Source organism: Elephas maximus, chromosome 17 (genome assembly GCF_024166365.1).
Source record: "Elephas maximus indicus isolate mEleMax1 chromosome 17, mEleMax1 primary haplotype, whole genome shotgun sequence".
Taxonomy (NCBI): domain Eukaryota; kingdom Metazoa; phylum Chordata; class Mammalia; order Proboscidea; family Elephantidae; genus Elephas; species Elephas maximus.
The window spans coordinates 10,506,156-10,528,281 of NC_064835.1; the positions used below are offsets into that span (position 1 = coordinate 10,506,156).

The 22,126-nt window shown below is 48.7% G+C and overlaps 1 protein-coding gene across 4 annotated transcripts in view; it reads left to right on the forward strand.

The window, feature by feature from the left end:
• Positions 1-376: 376 nt before the first annotated feature.
• TMPRSS4 (transmembrane serine protease 4) overlaps positions 377-22,126 on the forward strand; it is a 64,039-nt gene continuing 42,289 nt past the window's right edge. For all 4 annotated transcript variants that reach the window (XM_049856728.1, XM_049856727.1, XM_049856730.1 and 1 more), the window contains exons 1-2: positions 377-466; positions 19,737-19,770. In XM_049856728.1, the coding sequence (XP_049712685.1) occupies positions 464-466; positions 19,737-19,770 (37 nt within the window). In that variant the 5' untranslated portion in view covers positions 377-463. The remainder of the gene's footprint in view (positions 467-19,736; positions 19,771-22,126) is intronic.

A 22,126-nucleotide genomic window follows, 5' to 3' on the forward strand; every position in this document is an offset into this window, starting at 1 on the left:
GAAAAGAGAGAGCCTCTGACATCACCATCAGCCAACTCCCGGTTGGGTGGAAGTCATTCAGGCGGGAAGACTTTTGCAACATCTTAGGCGTGTCACCTGTTCTGAGGCTCATGAATAACTCCAGGTGTTGTTCCAGGCCCTAAGGTGGGTGTCAGGTTACAAGACACATAATCCTTCCAGTTTGGCAACTTCACCTGTAGAGCTGTTTTAATCAACCTGCCCCACAGTCTCCAAATCACTCCTGGAATACAGAGGTGGGAAGCAGCCAGCTCACAGAGGGGAGTGGGATGCTGGACACCAGGGACCAAGGCCTGTCCTGCACTTAGCCCTACTCCAGCCAGAGCCGCTCGGGAATTTCAGACCTGCTGTCCAGCCAGGGCCTGTTCTGGGGAAGCCCTCCTCCTGACGGGGTGCCGATCACAGCTCCAGACTTTAGCAAAGTCGGGAAGACCACAGAGGCAGCATGGTGAGTGTGGGGGCCCTCTGCTCCCACTATTGGAGGAGGGTGGGTCTCTCCATACAGATCCCTGCTGGACCTCCTTTCAAGGAGCCTAAGAAGTCATCAGCTAAGAATTTTCTAACACCCTCCGGGTTAAAAAGGAGGTCCCATCCAAATCACCCCCATATCCCAGCCCTCTGCACACCATGGTACCCACCTGGTCTACCCTCTCCCTCCACTGCCAACAAACAGTCCTTGGATCAACCCATCACAGAAGCTGAGGGACAGAGACCAGGCTGGTCCTTTCTGACAAGTCCTTCCTCAATTTTGCGTGCTCTCTGACCCAATGTTTTTCGGCCTGGTGGCTGGAGGGTGGCACTCTTTTTTCCAAGGGCAGGGACCTGTTTGAATGCCTAGATGACCCTCTGCCCCTTTCCTGAGGGAATTGGGTCTTTTTCTTTAAAAATTAAAAACAGCGGGGAGGTGCCTCAAAACAATTTGGGGTATTTGTCGAGATCTTCACCTGCTGTCCTCCTCCTCTGAACAGCTGGGGCTTCTTCCCCATCTTGGGGCAATGAGAATCAACCCCACCTTCCAGGGAGAGCGGCTGAGGGCCAGGGAGGGGAAGAGATACCAGCTGGGTCTGAGCTGGAACCCAGGGAGTCTTTATTCTCCAATCCTTGGCCAAGATGGTGCAGTTGCCCAACAACCAAAAAGAAAGTGGAGGAGAGGGAATGGGGAGGAAGTGTTCTGTCCAAGGGAAAGGATGTGATCTGCCTGGGACCCTTCAAGGGATTGTCTCCAACTCCCCATCCCAGGGATTCCCCTGATACTCTTCTGAAAACAGACTGGCAAAGCTCTAGCACCAGTGCTAGGATAGCTGATGGTCTGAAATCAGGAAGGAGCTTACTTACTTTATATTGGAGCTGAGCCAGTATTAAAGCATTCGCTCCCCACTCCCCTGCCTGTAGAAGCTAAGCCTGAGTGCAGAGATACTCCATCCAGCTGGGACTCTCAGGAGAGGGGGCGCGAGGCCAGCCCACCTGGCTGGGAGCTGCTTCTGGGTGAGGAAGCCTGGGTGGCCCCTTGGGGAAGCGATATAGAAGGGACTAGTCTCTAGGGCAGATTGCTGGACGCTAACTGTAGAATCAAGAGGTTGAATGTCCAGCTCCCTTATTAGCTGTCCTGACCTGAGAAGGTGACTTTAGTCTTTCTGAGATTCATTTTCTCCCTCTGTCAAATGGACATAATATTATCCACCTCCCCCAGCCAACCCGCTGTGCACAGAGTCCCTGGGTGGTACAAACAGTTAAGCACTTGGCTACTGAAAGAAAGGTTGGTAGTTTGAATTCACCCAAACGTGCCTCAGAAGAAAGGCCTGGCAATCTCTACAGCTGAACAGTCCCAGCCATTGAAAACCCTTTGCACAGTTCTACTCTGACACACATGGAGTCGCCATGAGTTGGAGTCAATTCAACAGCAACTAGTACCCCCTATGCATGCACATAGGGCTAGCGGACAGATTAAATGGGCTAAGATATGTGAATAGGCTGTTAACCTTGAAGCCCTGTGCAGATGTAAGGACCCCTGATTAAACAGGAATTCATTCCAGGAAATGACCGGTGGTGGCACAACCAGCACTGACCCATTCATGGCCCAGGGAAGGAGCTGGGCTTGTGTGCGAGTGAGACAGGCAGGTGGGAACGCTGCAGTGGATGGCCCAGTCCCGGACCCCAAAGGCCAGGCAGTAACATAGCCGGGATCTGGGGTAGGATCCAGGGAGCTTCCGGCCCCCGAGCAAGCCATTAAACCACCTGTACCTAATAACACTCTAATGAGGCCAGGACAACCATAGCTCCCAGCCCTGAGAAGAGGATGAGGCGACTCATACCGGTTCAGCCCTCCCTCCTCCCTTCTCCTCCCTGCCTCTCCTGCACCCACAGGCCTCTCACAGGGCCAGAGAGTCGAGTCCTGCATGGTTGCAGCTTCCTAACAACGGTTCTACCTTGAACCTAGTCAACCGGTAGTGCCCACTGAGAGCAGAACTGGACAGGCTCTGGGCAGAGGGCTGAGCCCAACCTCTGTCTCTGGAGGGAATGCAGTCCCTTAATATCTAGTCTACAGCTGAGCCCTAGAGAGAAGCTAGGGACCCTGTGACCGGGTTACCCTGGCTTTGACCGACTGCTGCCCACACCATGAGCCACAAGATCAGGGCATTAACTAATGCCTGAGGTCAATCCCGACGCTGCTGGCTGCTCTGGAGGAGGCTGGTCCTCCCCACTACTCCTCCTTTCCTTGCCAGGCTGGTTGGTCAACAACCCATGAGGTTTGGCTGGGCTGGGGCTCAGAAATGTGGCAAGTGAGCAGGCCAGCCTGCAGGCAGCTGGGGTCCAGGAGCAGGTCCACCTCAGATGGAGGTACAGAGTCCAGTAACCCACTCAGTCTTGGGGGTGCCACCCTGGGCTCCGAGGTGGCAAACTGTACATTGGGCAGCAGATAGGCCCTAGAGGGCAAGATAGACAATGAAGGGCTGGACCCCAGCCTATCCTCCCAGACCCCTCACTACCTAGATGAGAGGACTTGGTGTTGCTGTGACCCCCAAAGAGAGAAGCTCCATCCATCTACCACCACTTAATGGCCAGACTCCAGATGAAGGAAAGAGGGGAGGGGGGTGACAAAGGGTGCAATGCCGAGGCTGTCCCAGAGGCTCTAAGTATCCAGAGGGAAGACAGCTCCCCAGCAAATGATCCTAAGACAGAGTGACAGGTACAACAGAGAGTGAAGTACAGGCACCCCTGGAGCAGATGGGGTAAATTCTGGCTGGGGGGTTGGGAAGTTGTCACAGAAGAGAAAGTATTTGCACTGGACCTTGTAAGATGACTTGGCCTTTCCGGGAGGAGAAGGTGGGAAGAGCCCACATGTGAGAAACAGCCGAGTGTGGCACTGTGGGGAACAGGTGGAGAGTATGATGCGGCTGGAACATAGGGCTCAGAGAGAAGAGCAGGTGGGTTCCCTGCATCGAGCTGGGGTTCAAGGTCCCCACCCTGCCCACGCTTTGGGCTGAGCTGCCCCAGCTCTTTGTACAGCCACCATTCCCAACCAGGCCGGGCAGCAGGCGTCCACTGCATTCATTCAGTTCACAGAACAGTCTGCTCTCAGTCAGGCACAGATACCTGCTGGTCAGAGAAAGCAGATGGGGCCCTTAGAGTCTAGAGGGGTGGAAGGCGGGACGAGGATATTTATCAAATGATACCACAGAGATGAGTGCTGTGATGAAGCATACGGGGAGCTCTAGGAACGCTCGCAGGGCACATGGCTTTGCTAGGGGGTCAGGGAAGAGAAGTTGGGGTTGGGGAGGGACAGCATAGGCAAAGTGGGGAGCAGCAGCCCCCAGGCTGTCTTCTACCTCCCAGGGCTCTTCCCTCCTGATCATGCAGGTCGAGCTCTGGGCCTGCAGCTGGTGTGGAAAGTGACCTGCCTTCTGCTCGGCTGAGTGCCAGCAGCCACCTGCACTCCCTAGCCTGTCCCCACCACAGAGTTTAGGAGAATCTGAGAAGCTGAATGTGGGTAAGGGGAGAGATGAAAAAACAGACCAAAATCAGGGTTCCAGAACTCTAGACAAGCTTCCCAAAGCCCCAGGACCGACCCAGGACAGCAGGAGACAGGTGCTGTCAGGCCTGAAAATCTCCCTGGGCCTCTGATTTCCCAAGTATCTCTTCACCCCTCATCCTTCCTTCTTACTCAGGTGAAAACATCAGCCTCAAAAAAAAAACCACTTCAAGCACCCAAGCCACGTTTCCTCAGGGCAGTGAATTCCCTAAAATGCAAAAAACATTGCCACCAAACCGTGCACTTCTTGAAGGCAGGGTGTGTGTGTGTGTTTCATCTTTTAGCCCCAAACCTAGCTCAGGGCCTGGCGTAAAAGAGGCACTTGATAAATGTTGTGAATGAATTAATGAATGATAAACAATCACAGATAGAATCCCCATAGCCAACTGTTTGGTTTATCTTAAAAAACAAAAACCCATTGAGTCAATTCTAACTCATGGTGACCCTACAGGATGGAGTAGAACTGACCCACAGGGTTTCCAAGGGGCTTCTGGTGGATTCGAGCTGTGACCTTTTGGTTAGCAACCACAGCACTTAACCACTACGCCACCAGGGTTTATCTTAGACACTGAAAACAAGGTTGGCTAAGTCTAATAAGAACACAGGGCAGAGTCTATCAGAGGTGTTATAAAGGTGTTTTTATCCCAGGTAGGGCTGGGGCTGGGGCTGGGGCTGGGGTGGGGGTGTGGACTAAGGAGGGACAGGCCTGGGCCTGCCTGGAAGCCCATGATGGGAAGAGAGTCTGAGCAGAGCCACTACGGTAATCCCCCTGCAATAGATGTGTTTAACTCCACCTCCCAGCCTCCTCTCTGACTAATCATCATGATTGCAGCAGAGAAACTGTAAACAAGGCTCAAAACTGCAGCACCCCTCCCAACACCTTGTCCCCAGAGTAACTTTCAGCTTCCTAGGATAAGCCACGTGCAATCGAAAACTCTCGTAGGATAGCAGGTGAAAGGAATACTTGAGGAAGGGGTGAGAGACCGAGATGGGCACCTGTCCAGGGTGGCAGCAGTGTCTTCTGTCACGAAATGCTCTGCACCTTGGTCTGGCTGGGCTTGCTGGCTGGTGTGGCTGAGCTGACCAATGCTATAGGCATGTTGTTTGTAACATGCATTAATTCAGTCAACACTTGTTCCCTGAGCATCTCCTATGTGCTATGCACTGGCGAGACACTGTGGAAGGTCCAGAGAAGACAGTAAAATCCTCAGAGTGTAGTCCACCGCCCATTTGTCCACCTGTCATACTATGGTGACTTGCGTGTTGCTATGATGAGGGAAGCTATGCCACCAGGATTTCAAATACTAGCAGGATCACCCACGGTGCACAGTGGAGGTTCTAGACTAAGAGGGACTGGGAACACAGGCCTAGAGATCTACTTCCAAATGAAGGTAGTCAATGGAAACCCTAGGGATCACAACAAATATTGTCCAGTATAGTGCTGGAAGATGAGCCCCTCGCTTGAAAGACACTCAAAATACACAGTGACCGCAATAATGGACTGGAGCATACCAACGATGGTGAAGATGGCACAGGACCAGCCAACGTTTCATTCTGTGTATGTGCGGTCACTATCCCAAATAGGGCAGGGCACCCATCCACCCGCTCAGGTCAACACAAAGGGATAACTGAAGCAGAGGTTACCTCACCTCCCCTTCATCCCATTCCCACCTGCCACTGGAGATGTCACAATGATCCTATCTCCAGTCTTGAGAGGAGGGTCCTGCCAGGAAGTTGGAAAAATCTATCCCAACAAGTAGGAGTCACTGGTGGTCTTTAAGAGAATAACTGCAACAGCAGCAATCTCTCATCTCCCACCTAATACCTCGGGGGCAGCATTTTGCAATTTGAGCAGCGTATTCACTTTCTGAAGCTCCCTTTGAGCCCTCTGAGACGTTATAATCTTCATTCTATAGATGAGGAAATCGAGGCACAAAGAGGTTAAGTGACTTGGAAAGGGACACTCGCCAAGAAGGGTCAGCGTTGAGCTCCAAACACTGATCCAGTCCCCTGTTTTTTCCATGTCCAACTTGGAGTTGTTCTGGAAACTGCAGGACCAGGGGGGTCCCACCCCTACCTAAGACACCAGTGGATTTTATAATAAAGCGTGCTTTCAGCGAAGGCTGCATCAGCTGCCATAACCGCGTGGAGGAAAGACAACGTCATCTTGTCATCTCGCCATCTCAGTAAGGAGACTCCTCCCTCACTAATCTGCTAAAGGTCACTAAGGAGGAAATAAACACCTGAACAAAAGGAAATCGGTGGGCTTAATTAGACTTTTAAGAAGACAAAGGTGAAGTTCCATACCCAATGCTGCTTAGGGAAAAAAAAAACCAAGTTACCATGAGATTCATTAAGGATAGGAAACTGATTTAAAGAGGAAAAAATCATTATAAGTAAATTAGGTCTTGTTGTTAGCTACTATCCAGTCGGTCCCTGACTTATGAGGACACCATGCACAAAGGAACAAAATGCTGCCTGGTCCTGTGCCATCCCCATGATCAGCTGGGGAGCAGACTGTTGTGATCCATAGGGTTTTTGTTGGCTGATTGTCAAAAGTAGATCACCGGGCCTTTCTCCTCAGTCCATCTAAGTCTGGAAGTTCCACTGCAGACCACTCAGCATCACAGAAACTCAGGCCTCCACTGGCAGATGAGTGCTGACTGCGCATGAGGGCCGGTGGCTAGGAATTGAACCAAGGTCTCCTGCAAGCAAGGTGAGAATTCTACACTGAGCCACCAGACATACCTTAGATCAGGCCTACCATGAGCCTTACTTGTGGAAGGAGACAACAGAGGTTCCAGGTTAACAGCAAGCTCTTCAGAACCACAGACCCTTTGGAAAGAATCTTAGAGGTCTTCTAGATGTGGTTTCTCCAAATTTGTATCAGCCTCAAAGCCCTTTGCCCCGCTGAAATCTAATGCAAAACCCCCACAAGGAAAACAGAAAAAATCAGAGTGGCGCAGCGGTTGAAAAGGCTGTGGACCTCACCTGGCCCTCCCCTTCCCTCCTCCCTTTGCAGCACCGCTGTGGGGTTCCGCAGAATCCCCTGGGTGCCCCGAGCCCTTATCTGACCTTTCCTTTGTCCACTGCTGACATCTCCTTCACAATCCAGCTTCCACTCACACACCTTCAGGGATGTGGGAATCCCACACCCTTGGGCCATCCAGTCCATTTCCAGGAAGCTCTGGTTTCTCAACATAATCTTCCTTACGCCAGGAGAAAGCAGCCTTTCTGTAACGTCCCTGTCATCCCTCAGGATCAGTCTTCTGCTCTGCCCAGAAGCTCTGATGGCACAGTGGTTAAGACCTACGGCTGCTAACCAAAAGGCTGGCAGTTCGAATCCACCACGCACTCCTTGGAAACTCTGTGGGACAGTTCTACTCTGTCCCACAGGGTCACTATGGGTTGGAATCAACTCGATGGCAACAGGTTTGGTTTTGAGTTTTTCGTGATGGCCCTACACACTTTAAAACACCGTGTTCTGTAGGTCATCTCTCCTCTAGCCTACATCCTCTCATCACAGAGAGGTCACACAGGTCATGTGATTCATTTCAGGCCCCTTGGTTGGGGACAGTGGTGGCTCAGTGGTAGAATTCTTGCCTTCCATGTGGGAAACTCAGGTTCGATTCCCAGTCAATGCACCTCCAAGCAGCTACAACCTGTCAGAGGAGGCTTGCGTGTTGCTATGACGCTGAATAAGTTTCACTGGCGCTTTCAGGCTAAGAGAAACTAGGAAGAAAGGCCTGGAAAGCTACTTCTGAAAATTAGCCAATAAAAATCCTACGGATCTGCAACCGTTCACAGAGAAGGTGCAGGACCAGGTAGCATTTTATTCCATTGTTCATGAGGTCACCACGAGTCCCGGGCTGACTCATCAGCTGCTAACAACAGCTGCCCTGGGTGCGCTCTTGTGCATCAAGTCCCCCCTGAAGTGAGGTCCCCTGGCCTGGTAAATCATAAAAATAGCTCCCATCTGTTCAGCTCCTATTGCATATATGCCAGGCCTTCTGCTAGACTCTTTCCCACTAATAGTTAATAATTTTTGAGACTCTACTTTATCAAGTGCTTACCAGGTTCCATATTAATATTGCTATTAATTATTAATAAAAAAAATAGACTATAAGCTCCATGGGCAAAAGGACTTGACCTATTTTGTTCACTGCTGTACCCCCAACCCCCAGAGGTGTGACTGGCTGAATGGATAAATTATTATATTTATAATTATTAATGTTATTATAACTAACATTTAGCGAGCTCTTACTATGTGCCAGGTCTGATGCTATGCATATTTTGTTCTCATTAGGAGGAAGACGTTATTGAATCTTTCATACATACACACATATACACACACAAAGGAAACTGAGACTCCCAGGTGGTTAAATAATTGCCTAAAGCCTTGGGCCAGTAGGCCAGAGAGGTAGGCTTTAGGGGTTCAGACCCAGGTTGTGGGGTTCCAAGGGCTGCGCTCCGTCAATGGAAAACACAGCCTTCCCGAGGAAAAACTTCACGAAGCGCTCAGAGTTGTGTGAGTGGGCAAGGAAAAGTTATGCAACCACAAAGTAATAGCTGCAGAGAAGTCAGGGAAGCTCTGCTGAAGCACTATTTATAGGACAGTGAGCTCAGAGCTCCCAGGAAAGAGACCAAGGAGTCTCTACAGGCCTTGGCCAGCAGATGGCAGCCCTTGCTGCAGCAGCCACATGGTCCCCAGAGGCTGATTGTCATAGGAGCACGCACAACGATGAGAATGCTCAGTCCCGCCCTTGCGGGAACGGCCGCCACGCGGACCCTCTTCGAAGCTCCGCTCCCCAAGCCTGTGGGTAATTGGAGCTAGGGGACTCACGATCTCAAGGACCAAGCTAGGCGCACCACATGCAGCTTCTCTTTTAGTGGTTGCAACAACCCTGTGAGTAGATCGTATTCTCCCTATTTAACAGATGAGGGAATGGAGACTCAGTAAAATTGATTTGCCCAGGACCATATGCTGGTAAAGGGCAACACTGGATTCAGGCCAGCGTGCCAGACTCAGAGTTCAGGAAAAACAGGGGCAGAGAACAACCCCCTCTGATGAGAGCAGCTAAGACCCCTTGAACTACAAAGACCAACTGAGAGGACCATGAGCAAGTCTGTAAAATCAGGAGAGGGCCAGGTCGGGCTCCTGAGGGCTTGAAAGGACACACGGTAACTAGCAGGTGCAGCCCCTCATGTCCACACCTCACCGTCATCTCCTGAAGTCGGTTTTATCCAGTCCACGTCCCAAAGGAGGAAACCAGGTCTGGGAGATGTTAAGTGATTTGCGCAAGCAGGTAAATAATGGAGTCAGACCTTATCACACCGAAGTCCTCTTCTCTCCCCACCACTTCCCTCCCCCTTAAAGCTTAAAGGATAGTTCAGAACAAGCAAGAGGAGGACGACTTTTCGAAGACAGGATAAACTTGGGGGAATGCTTTTATAAACATCGGACTGCATCCTAGGTAGCAGCTCATTAATGATTCAGGTGAATTGCAGTGTTCAGAGAAATCCTTCCTAATAGCTAACCCCTAAGGGCCCCTAGACGAGGTTCCTGGGTCAGTCGTACAAACAATTTGGGATCGGCTGCTAACCTAAAAGTTTGGCTGTTCAAACCCACCCAGAGGCATCGTGGAAGAAAAACCTGGTGATCTGCTTCTGTAAAGAGCGCAGCCAAGAAAACCCTGTGGGGCTCTGTTCTGTCTGTAATACACGGGTCGTCATGAGCAGGATCAACCTGACAGCAATGAGTCTGGGTCTTAGTTTTTTTTTTTGCTTTTTTTTTTTTTATTTTGTTGTTGAGAATACACACAGCAAAACACATACCAATACAAGTGTTTCTCCATGTACAATTCAGTGACACTGATTAGAGTGAGTTGTGCAGCCATTCTCACCCTCCTTTTTTGAGTTGTGCCTCCCCATTGACATAGAATCACTGCCCCCTACGGTTCCCATCTAATCTTTTGAGTTGTTGTTGTCACTCTGATCCCATGTAGGGAGCAGGGCTTTAACAAGTCCAGTTGGAACCCCTGCTGAGAATCTGCATTTTTAACAAGTTCCCAGGCAATGCTAATACTGCTGGTTAGGGACCAATTCGGAGGACCCCTACCAGAGCAGTAGTCTGTAAAATTTACTATACTTAAGAGTCACATGGTGATCTTCTTTAAAATGTAGCTTCTGATTCTGTACACCTGGGGATGGAAATGCAAACTCTCAGCAGGGGGTCAAACTGGAACAAACTGGTTTGAAGCCCTGATGGTTGTTAAAAGATCATAATGCTCAAGGTAGACATTTTTTACTGTTTAGCTAAACTATTGTTTGGTTTTGAGAAGACTTCAGGGGTTATTTTGGGTTTAAGGTTTAAAGATCATCTCAGGGCAATAGTTTCAGGGGTTCATACAGCCTCCATAGCTCCAGAAATTCTGAAGTACATGAGCATGTTAAATTCTGTCCTGCATTTGCCCTTTTTGATCACAATTAGTAAGCCCAAAAGAAGCCCTGGTGACACCATGGTTAAAGCACTCGTTGTTAACTGAAAGGTCAGTGCTTCAAACCCACCAGCCACTTCCAGGGAGTCTGCTTCTGTAAAGGTCACAGCCTCGGAAACCCTGTGGGGCAGTCCTACTCTGTCCTAGAGAATCACTATGAGTTGGAATCAACTCAATGGTAATGGAAAAAAGACAAAAAAGCAGGCCCAGAACTTGAACCCCGGTGGCTTAACCCCTGATGGCTTTCCCACTTCCCCTTCCGCCATATGCTGTCAGACGTACAAAGGTGGGAGCACCTTCTTTCCCATGAAGGGAACGTGGGCTCAGAACGACCTGCCACTCTGGAGCAGAAAGGAAGCTGAACAAAGTAGAATTGTTGAGAACCGGGAAAAGCAGCACAGAATGGGCTACTTCCCCTGAGAACAAGAAAGGAATGTGTAAGAGCTCCAGTTAACAGCAGTAGCACCTGGAAGCAGGGACCCTTCAGTGGGGAACCAGGTCTTCCTTCAGTTCAACTCAACCCAACCAGCACACACTATTACCTCCCTCTTGTCCTTCACACTCTCTTGCCATGTGACTTGGGTAGAGATAGCATAACTGCTCTGTGCCTCAGTTTCCCCACTTGTGAGACAACAATAGTTACATTGCCCTTTCCCCAGGCCCTCCCTGGAGTTAAGAGCTGTTCGGAACACAGAGGCTGATTCTTAAATGAGGGCAGCTAAATAGCAGGTTGGCACCAGGATAATGGCAGGCCACCTGATGTCTCCCATCTGCCCCAGGCCCTGTCCTGGAGCCATTATGTGCCAGGATGGGGGCCAACACACGGGGCTCAAATTGACAACAAGTCAGCACCTGTGTGGCTTAGAACAAGCGAAATGGTTTGAAATGTAGTGGCCGAGGCTGAGGTTAAACCTGAGGAAAAACACTGGCGGTAAGGACGCAGGAACCCAAGGCAGGGCCAGGGAGAATATTTCTGAGTCTCCTTCAGAGGAGAGCTTGGATACTCCCCTCTGCGTGGCCTGGGCTGGGGGAGATCTGCCCAGAGGAGGGCAACAGTCCAGAGGATACTTGGAAGGTGGTGTGACTGGGCTGCTGCTCCACAGCTGGGCTCATCTCAGGGGACTCTCCCACCCTTCTGCCCTGTCCTGTGGTCTTCCTGTCCCTAGCCCCATCTCCTTGCCTTACCTGTCATGGCTGAGGCACACAAGAGAAAGGCTCCTGGCTCCAGCCTAGCAAAGGCATCAAACTGCCCTACTGCTCTGGGTGGAATGGATGCAGCTGCTTGCAGTGGGCTGGGCTGGAGGGCTGCAGGGTCCAGGGTCAGAGAGCAGTGTGAGGCACTGCCCAATCAGAGCTTGCCCAGTGCCTGAGCCAGGCTGCGGTGGAGCCCCGCTCTGCAAGTTGACGAAGCAGCCTCTGGGTCTCCTGGCTCACCCAGAGAACTTTCCCCACCCCTTCCCCTGGGCTTTCCCCCACTGCCTTGTCACTGGCCTCAGCAACCTAGCTGCCACCTGCCAGAGCCACCGAGGGCCTGTTTATCCCATCGCCTAGCAACAGCAATATCTCTGGCTCCAGGGTTTCCCTCTGAGACTACAGTAAGCCAGAGCCAGGCCGCGCAAGAGCTAGAAGCTGCCAGCGATCGGGGCGAGCTAGAAAGCCCCCCTCACGTGCCCCTGCTTTTCTCCCTTCTTCCGCATGCAGCCGTCCCAGCGCTGCCCTTGCTGACTATTGCCCAGAGCAAGGAGGTGCAGGCAGGCTCAGCACTGCAGAGGGGAAGAATGGGAGAGGCCCCAGGGGCAGGCTGCTGGGCAGAGGAAGCAGACAAAGGAGCTGGCCAGGCTGCTTGGTGCCTCTGGCCTCGTGCTGCTTCCACTTGCCTCATTATTAGCCTGATAAAAAACTTGCCTATTTCATTGTGTACTTGTTAACCCTTTTATCTATTTCACCACCTCCTGAAAAGAGTTCCCGATTACCCATCGGGACATTGAGGTTCAGAGAGGTTGAGGGGCATGCCCACGCCACACAGCAAGTCAGAAGGCAAGGCGAGATGAGAACTAATACTCCGCAGCCCGGTTCTTTGAGGCTTTCTCTCCAGCACACTTAATCCTCACCCATTTAAGAACAAGTACTTGCCTTGTGTCTTAGTACATCATCTCCGAGCTGGAAGAGAATCAGGACGCTGAGATGTTCATTTGCCACTTGGAGCTGAGCTGAACCCAAACAAGAGTTTCTCCAGGACCTAAAACGTAGCAGGAGCTGAGGGCAACCCGTTAATGAAGGAAAGGGAGGCAGGGGAGAAAGGTGCAAGTCTAAATGAAGAGAGGTACCAAGCCCTAGACTGCTAACAGGAAGGTCATGGTTCAAATCCACCAGCCACTTCGTGGGAGAAAGATGCAACAGCCTGCTTCCGTAAAGATTTACAGCCTTGGAAACCCTATGGAATAGTTCTACTCTGTCCCATGAGGTCACCATGAATTGGAATCAACTCAACAGCAGTGGGTTTAGTTTGGTTTGGGTTTGGTTTGGTTGTAGGTGCCAAGCACTGCAGTAGGCACTTGCCTCCACACTCTCTGTGTGGGAAGTCTTCTCACCCCACCCAGTTCACGGACTTGGCAGAGCCAAGAACTGAGCAAAGGTCTGTCTGCCGTCAGAGGGCCAAGGTGGAAGGAAGGTCTGGGGAGGTGCTATGGGTAATCTCTGAAAATGAATTGCATGCTGATTATACACAAATAGACTACATTGAGGATGAGAAAAGAGTCAAAAGGACCCAGCACCAGCTAATGACGCTACTCCAATGGGTTCCTAAAAGAGTGGAGATGAGGACAACAGTCCTCTGAGTCCAAAAGCCTAGCCCCAAGAGCTGGTTCTATTCCTTCCTTGCTATGAGGCTGTAAGTGGCCACATTATCTTTGTGAGAGTTTTCTCCTCTGTAAAATGCGATAATTTCCCAGGGTTGTTCTGCAGATTAAATGAGATAACATTTACAAAAGAGTATTGTAAGCTATATAACAACACACAACTATAGCCGTAATTGTTCTGTCTCCACATTTGGGTCTTAGTTTAATGTCCTTCATCCTTCATTAATGTCTGTCTGCCATCAGTGACCAAGAGACAAGCAGGGAAAGAAGATTCTCTGAGTTAATCAGACAATCTGCAGGTATTTTTCAGCCATCTAAAACCTCCCCAGCCCCACCTCCCCACCCCCTCCCTCTCCTCCAGCTGGGGCCCTCCTGGGGGCCTGGGGACTCCTGCCCTTCCAGTTTACTCCAGGCAGCATCTACTTCATTCCCAGAAGAACCCTGGGTTGGCCTCCCTGCGGTATTGCCAGGAGAATAGCCTATACGATGAGTCAGGTCTCTGCCGCAGACTCAATCAACAGAGCAGACAGGCCAACCAGCTGTCTGAGCAAAAAGGTAAAGGCCGTTGCCTGGGCTTGATCGGAGCTGGGCCTGGGCTGCGCAGCTGTGACCAAGGGCTGAGTCCAAGGAGGGGATAAACAGAGAGTCCTTCACCAAAGCAGCGCTGGTTTTTTGATAGCCTCTCAGCCCCCTTCTCTCTATCAACTCCAGGGCAAGACACTTCCTCTATCTGGGCCTCAGTTTTCTCATCTGAAAAGCGAGGAATTACCTGGGATTATCTCCAGAGACTCTTTCAGCTTTGCATCCAGTGCTTATGGCAGTACCCACCACAGTAACCGGGGGCCGTCTGGTTGTCTGAATCTTACCTGGTACCCACATTTCTCAGCCCCATCCCCCCCTTCCCTCAGCTCAGAATTGCTTCTGGGCTGAGAGAGGATGCAGCTGGCTGTGGGTCCTTAGCTCTATCCTGCTCAGGAAAGTCATTGACATTGATGGCACCCAATGGCCACTCATAGTGCTAAACACCCTCACTTCCCTGCCCATAACCCCTACTACCCAAGACCTTCAGCAGCTCTCCTTCCCAAAAGTTAGCAACCAGCGTCTCTGATTTCTCCGCCTCAGAGATGTTTGCCAAAGAGCCATCCAGAAAAGCCAAGGAATGTGCCACTGAGTGGAAGAGTCCAGGTGAACAGCATCATTCATAATACTTTGGTTCGTGACATATTTTCATTACTGGTCCATGCAGGGCCCCCTTTTAACTAGCTAGCTAGTTAGTTGGTTTTAACAATGTAATAAGCCCCCATGAACCCAACACTACATCCGAAACTAGGACTTAGCCATAACTCACATCCAACCGTGAGATCTTCCTCCCTTACACGCACATCCACCCCTTTGCTGAGGCAGGTGGGCAAGACATTTTGTTTATTATTAATTTGACAAATACTGACTGGATCTTTGATAGGCCGGGACCTGTGCCAGAAACCCCCTGCCCAGGTCGACATGGCCCTGAATACAATGCTTATCATTCCTTTGCTTCTTTATCAAAAGGACCTTGTGCTATCCATCCTCTTTTGAAGCTTACCCTTTTCCCTTCGTAGTAAATTGCTAATGTCACCCACATTATTTTGTGTCATTAGAGCTCACTTGTTTTGACTGTAGGATAATATTCCATTGTGTGCATATACCACAATTAGCTTCTTAAAGGCTGGCCTGGGACTGAGTCCTAAAACTGAGATATTTTCATTGATTCTTCCATTTAACCAACATTTATTACATGCCCACAATGTGCCATATGGGGCCCTGGTGGCACAGTGGTTAAAGAGCTCTGCTGCTAATCAAAAGATCGGCAAGTCAAATCCACCATCCGCTCCTTGGAAACCCTATGGGGCAGTTCTACTCTGTACTACAGGGTTGCTATGAGCTGGAATCAACTCAACGGCAACAGGTTTGGTTTTTGGGTATGTGCCATACAAGGAGCCCTGGTAGCACCAGGGTTAAGCACTCAGCTGCTAACTGAAACGTTGATGGTTCAAACACGCCCAGTGGCTCTGCAGGAGAAAGACTTGGTGATTTGCTCCCGTAAAAATAATAGCCCAAAAGACCCTATGGGGCAGTTCTACTCTGTCACATGGGATCACTGTAAGTCAAAAATCGAACAGACAACACCAAACAACAACATGTGCCATGCATAGTAGGAGGCTCCAGGGATACAGCAATTCGCAGGATAGTCACAGGCCCTGTAATTCTAGCTGACGGTTTTGGTTTAATTTATTTACTCTCTTTCGTTTTCAAGCATGTGTGGAATTTTTTCTGAACAATCACTACTCAGTGGATAGCATTTGAAAATATATTAGCCAAAGGGGTACTGAGGCCACTTCACTTGAAAGATGAGGAAACCAAGACCGCCAACTATAAGCTCTGTTTTGTTCCCTCTATGCCTCAGCTTCTAGCACCATTCTGGCCCATTAAAAATGTACCGTCAATATTTGTTGAATTAATGACAAGCAAAAGAGACTTCTCTTGCGTACCTCAACTAACACAGACTGTATGCACAGGTAGACACAGTGAAAAAGAACCAATCGATAGAGGAAACGGTCCTCTAAATGGTGGTTCTTGACACCCCTCCAACCTACCCGTCCCCACAGTCTTCCACAAACACCCTCATACCTGCTAAAAACCAAGAGCGTCCAATCCACTGGTGAGGCCTATTGCCTTTATCTTCAAAACACACATTGAATCTTTCTACTCCCAGCCTCCCTCTCCCTCCTCACGCTCTACCATCTCTTTCTTGCTCACTTCCCCCCAACCACCCTCATCTCCGTTCTGTTCCACCAACACACCAAGCTTCTTCCTGCCGGCCTGTTTGGCTTCTTCTTGTCATTCACCTCTCAGCTCAGGTGTCACCTCCTGGGAGCCACCCTCCCTAATCAGCCTCATCCCTTCTCAATACTTCCCACTCTAAGTATCTATCCAGGTGCTGTCTCCCATCCCCCTGCTTTGATCTCTGCAGATCTCACTGTCTTATCTTTACTGGGGTGTCTACTTATGACCTGTCCTCCCCCACCAGGGTGCAAGCTTCTCCAGGGTAGAGCCTAGCCTGTCTTGTTTGGGCACTTATTCTATCCTTCTGTAATTATTTTTTTGTCTTTGAATCCACAGCTCGTGGAGCAGTGTCTGGCACAAGGTGGATACTCGACAAGTATTTCTTTAATTGAATAACTAATTAATTTTATCCCCACAATTGGAATCAATCCTTTTCACCCTCGAATTGACTGAGTTAGAAGAAATGCCTCTGTAAGCTGTTACGTGCCGATTTTGTGGGAGTTACTGTTGGTGTTATTATTAACTGACTCTGTAGCCACAAAGACACAGTCACTCAATTCATTCTCATCTTCATCCTGGAAATAGTCCCCCCTTCCAGGCCCTTGTGATGATAGAGGGGAGACGGCTGGGAATGAGCTTCAGTGTAGCCCGCAGAGTTCATTGTTTAACAGCCATTTATTGAGTCTTTACCAGGCACAAGCCCGGGGCTAAATGCTGAAGTTACAAAGGCACTAGGACACGGTGACCACACCAAGGGAGAAGTACTCTAATGAAGACCTGACCGATACTATGGAGCACAGAGGATGGAAGGGAAGAGATCAGGAGGCTTCCATGTGTGAGCCAAGTGCTTTCACTAGACACCTCGTTTAATCCTCACAGTAGCACTTTGAAGCAGGAGTTGCTATTTCCATTTTACAGAGGGTACACCTGAAGCTCGGAGAGGTGAAGTGTCTTGCCTAAATCGGTTAACCAGTTCCTGTTGAGTCAGTTATGACTCATGGTGACTCCACGTGTATCAGAGTAGAACTGTGCTCAACAAAGTTTTCAGTGGCTGATTTTTTGGAAGTAGATCGCCAGGCTTTTCCTCTGAGGTGCCTCTAGTTTTCGGTTAGCAGCCAAGTATGTTAACCATTTGCACCACCCAGGGACTCTGCCTTGCCCAAAAGTGCTCAGCTAGGAGGCAGAACCTGTCAGGCCCTGAGCCTGGCTGTGCCCGCTACACCACATAGCCACCTGTGGAAGGATGACCGATGAGCAATGCTGGTCACATCCATCCAACAGAGTACAGACTCGAGTTTGGGAGGAAAGGAAGGCGCTCACTCTCCCAATTACTGTGTCCATCGTGCTCAGCCACAACTGTGCGCAACACCCGGAGACCCTATATCTTTTTTTTTTTTAACTGCACTTTAGATGAAGCTGTATAGAGCAAATTCCTTCTCATTAAACAATTAATGCACATATTATTTTGTGACATTGGTTGCCAACCCCACAACATGTCAACACTCTTCCCTTCTAAACTTGGGCTCCCTATTGCCAGCTTTCCTGTCCCCTCCTGCCTTCTTGTCCTTGCCCCCAAGCTGGTTGTGCCAATTTAGACTTGTTTTGTTTGTCTAACCTTTGGCTAAAGGGTGAGCCTCAGGAGTGACTTCATTACTGAGCTATAAGGGTGTCCGGAAACCATACTCTCGGGGTTTCTCCAGTCTCTGTCAGACCAGTAAGTCTGGTTTTTTGTTTTTTTGTGTGTGAGAGAGTTGGAATTTTGTTCTACATTTCTCTCCAGCTCTGTCCAGGACCCTCTATTGTGATCCTGTCAGAGCAGAGAGACCTCATATCTAATCTGGGAACACTCACTCAGGGTTAGAAGAGGCTCTCTCGCTCCTAAATGGGCCTGTAAAAATTCCTAACTAGAGATGTAGTGGCTCTGTGACTTCTCCACCCATCATGGGAGCCCATAATGACCTCAGCAGATGGGACAGGCAAGTCCCTGGGTGGGGACCGAGACCACGGGCAGGCCCAGGCTTTGAACGCTCCTGCTATTCACCAAGCCATGGATTCCAGATTCCGTGTCAGACTGGGAAAGAGAAGGAAGGTTTCTGGGAGGCACGAGAGAGTGAGGAAAGAGTTCAGAGAGCGTGAACCTTGGCAGCACCCTTCTTTTAACCTCTGCCTTGTAGGAAAGGGGGTGCGTGAGCTTTGTGCCTTAGCCTTGTATGCAGCTCCTGTGCGTTTGATCCTATGTGGCGTGTGTGCGCTGAGTTTACACAGGAAGTGGTATAAGTGGGAAGACACTGCCTATATGTGTATGTGTATGACCTCAATCTCAGAAATACCATAGTGTTTTGGAGCATTTTTGTTTTTTTGTGTTAGTTTAGGTGTAACATACCTTCAGTAAAGTACTCAAATTTAAAGTACACAACTCAGTGAATTTTTACACATATATACACCATGTAACCCACACCCAGACAAGGATAAAGAACTTTTCCAACACTCTAGAAGGCTCCATTGTGTTTCTTCCGAGTCAATAATTCTCCCCTCAACCTCCGCAATGCTAACCGCTATCCTGACTTCTATTACTATAGATTAGTTTTATCTGTTCTTAAACTTCGTAAAAATGGAATCATACAGAAGATACTCTTTTGTGTCTGGCTTCTTTCCTTCCTCATTATGTCTATGAGATTCAACCACATCATTGCATTTAGCACTAGTTCATTCTTTCCTATTGCTGAATTATAGTCCATTATAGGAATACACCACGATTTATTTTTCCACTCTATCAGTAATTGACATTTGGGTTGTTCCAATTTTTAGTGACTATGAGTGAAGCTACTGTAACATTCACATATAGGTTTTTTGCTAGATGTATCATTTCTCTTAGGTATATCCTCGGAGTAGAGTTATTGCTCAGTCATAGAATCAGAGAAGAGTCGTATGTTTATCTTTACTAGAGGCAGCCAAAGGTTATCCAAAGTGTTTGTATCAATTTACACTCCAACCAAAAATGTGTGAGAGTTCTAGTGGCTCCAAGTCCTCACCAACACTTAGCATTGTCAGGCTTTTTAATGTTAGCCAATCTGGTGTCTATGTAGAGATACCTCATTGCGATTTTAATTTGCGTTTGCCTAATGAGTGATAATGATGTTGAGCATCTTTTCGTGTACTTATTGGTCATTTTGTGAAGTGTCTGTTCAATTTTTACAGGAATACAATGTCTGTAAAAATAGATGAATGACAGACAGTAGAGCAGAATCATCTTGAGGAATTCAGCAATACACACAACCATTTAGCAAGCAGCCATTTCTGCAACTACAAACTAGTTGCTAAATTAGCAAATTAGTTGTACCTGGTCAAATACGTGCATGTCTGAATTTTTCATTTTGAACACATTATTATCACAGAGACTCCCAGCTTCGAACCAGTAGAGAGAAGAGAATGCAGACAAGGAACGAGAGACACCCCCACCCTGAGAGTTTCCCTTATCCACTTTACTGACTGTTCTTCCTTCACTTACAGGATCCTGACAGCAATCAACCCCTGAACAGCCTTGGTAAGCTCAGGTCTGACTTCCTTTGTCTATCTCAGCCTCTGATTTTCAATCAGTAACCAAGTAGGTACTAAGCCCCTCGTGTGTGTCCCTCATCACTACCACCAGGTGTTACATGCTGTGGGGGATGTCCATCTACCCATCCATCCATCATTCAACAAACATTTACTAAGCACCTGTAAGTTTCAGCATTCCTTCTAAAAGTAAGAGGCCTGGCATCTGGGGGAACAAGGACAATGAACCTAAAATCCCAGGAGCAGTGCTTCTCCAACTCATTCATTCAGTTACACATTCTCACATTCATTCAACAAAAATGTGAGTGCCTGGCATTTGTCAGGCCCTCAGCTAAGTGCTGGACTATAACAGTACTTAAGACAGCCCAAATCCCTTCCCTCACAGAGTTTATAGTCTAACCATGCTGCCAATGAAAAAGCTAGACAATAGTATTTTTCGCCTGCAGAAAAATAAATGGCAGTATTTGCCTGATTTACAGGAGAAAAATATGGTTAATAAAATGTTCCCAAATTTAAGGGATTTCCCCCATTAGATTTTCTTAAACCATTGATACCTATTCCTGCTAGCCTGCTGGATCAATGAAATGAATGAGAAAAGAACAAATTAATACAAACCAATCAATTCTTTAGAAATGGCCAGTCCCATGTACTTTGACAGCTTATTCATTTCATGCTCCAGGTCATGGGTTTCTAATGATCCCAACCAATGTAATCTTCAACAAGTAAAATAGTGCCTAGTTGGTACTTTGGAATTTATATATTAATAGTCTGTGGTGTACCCCAAAGAGCACTTGGGCTTCCGAGTGCCCCACCACCAGAGTATGACAGGCCTACTGAACAGAACACAAGTTAAATTTGCTACAGAAGCCCCACATGAAGGGAGCATGAGAGCGAGAGGTCGGGGCTGCTCAAGTGGTCAGGGATAGCATCAGGGCCAGGTGAACCTTGACAAAGGCCCTAAAGAATGAGTACACTATCAAAACCACAAGGGAGAGATAAGGTCTTGATGGAAGGAACACCACAAGCAAAGACCCAGAGTAAGAATTCATATGGATTTTGAGAGGACCAGAGAGAGAACCTGCCTACCTAGCACCAAAGGTTGGTGATGACTAGCAATGGGAAGTCCATTTGACCGGGAAAGTGGGGCCAGACATAGAATTCATGGGGAGCCCTTATAGGTCCTCAAGCAGGGACGTGACAGACTGATAGCAATACTTCAGGAAGCTCTGTCTATCCACAGGTCCCTGGGTGGGGCAGACGGCCTGCGTTCAACTTCTAACTTAAAGGTTGGCAGTTCAAAACCACCCAGGAGCACCACAAAAGGAAGGCCGGGTGATCTGCTCCCATAAAGATCACAGCCAAGAAAACCCTATGGAAGAGTTCTATTCTGTAACACATGGGGTCTCTATGAGTTGGAATTAACTTGACAGCAATGGGTTTTTGCTTTTGTCTAGCCACAGTGTACAGGACAGCCTGGAGGAAGGAACAATGGCAGTTAAGAAGGCCGTTCATAGCTCAGTGGGATTGTTAAATTAGGTGTGAGTCAAGAAACCAAGAAAGCCCTTCCCTTCATGATGAGGGAAAGCAGATCCTCCCTGAGAGTGTCTGAAGTTGTAAGCATTAGGCTCTGAATACAGGAATTCATCAAGAGCTCCCAATAGATCATTCAACCAGCAAGAAAACAAGCCAAGCTCATGTCACCCAAAACCAAACCCACTGCCATCGAGTCGATTCCGACCGTAGCAACCCTACAGGACAGAGTAGAACTGACCCATAGAGTTTCTGAGGAGCACCTGGCGGATTTGAACTGCTGACCTTTTGGTTAGCAGCCGTAGTACTTAACCACTATACCACCAGGGTTTCCCTGGCATATAGTAGGTACTCAATAAAAAAAGTCATGAATGAATGAACAAAATGTCACCATGTCATGGCCTCAGGAAAGAGGAGAGTTCTGAAGACTGGCTGCTGGAACTTAAAAACCATATGGGCAAACATTATTGATAACCTACTGTGTGCCAAGCGTTGAAAATTTACAGGCAGTATAACTCCCTGCCTATATCCCCAGTGCCTGGGCTTGGTATCTGAGGTTGGAACTCTTTCTTTTGAGCAAATGCAATTTCCTAAGCTTTCCCTATAACGGATTCAGTGGTATCAGCACTTACTGGGCACCAATCTCTGGCAGGGGGCCAGTCTCTGCTTTTGAAGAGCTGAGGAAAGGAAAGAGACAGACACATAACATTTGAGAAGGAATAAAATAAGACCCATAAGAAAGACGAAAGCGGTGTGCTTAAGAGAACAGAGCAAAACGTGATTCATTTATTCATTCAGCAACCAATCATTGAGTG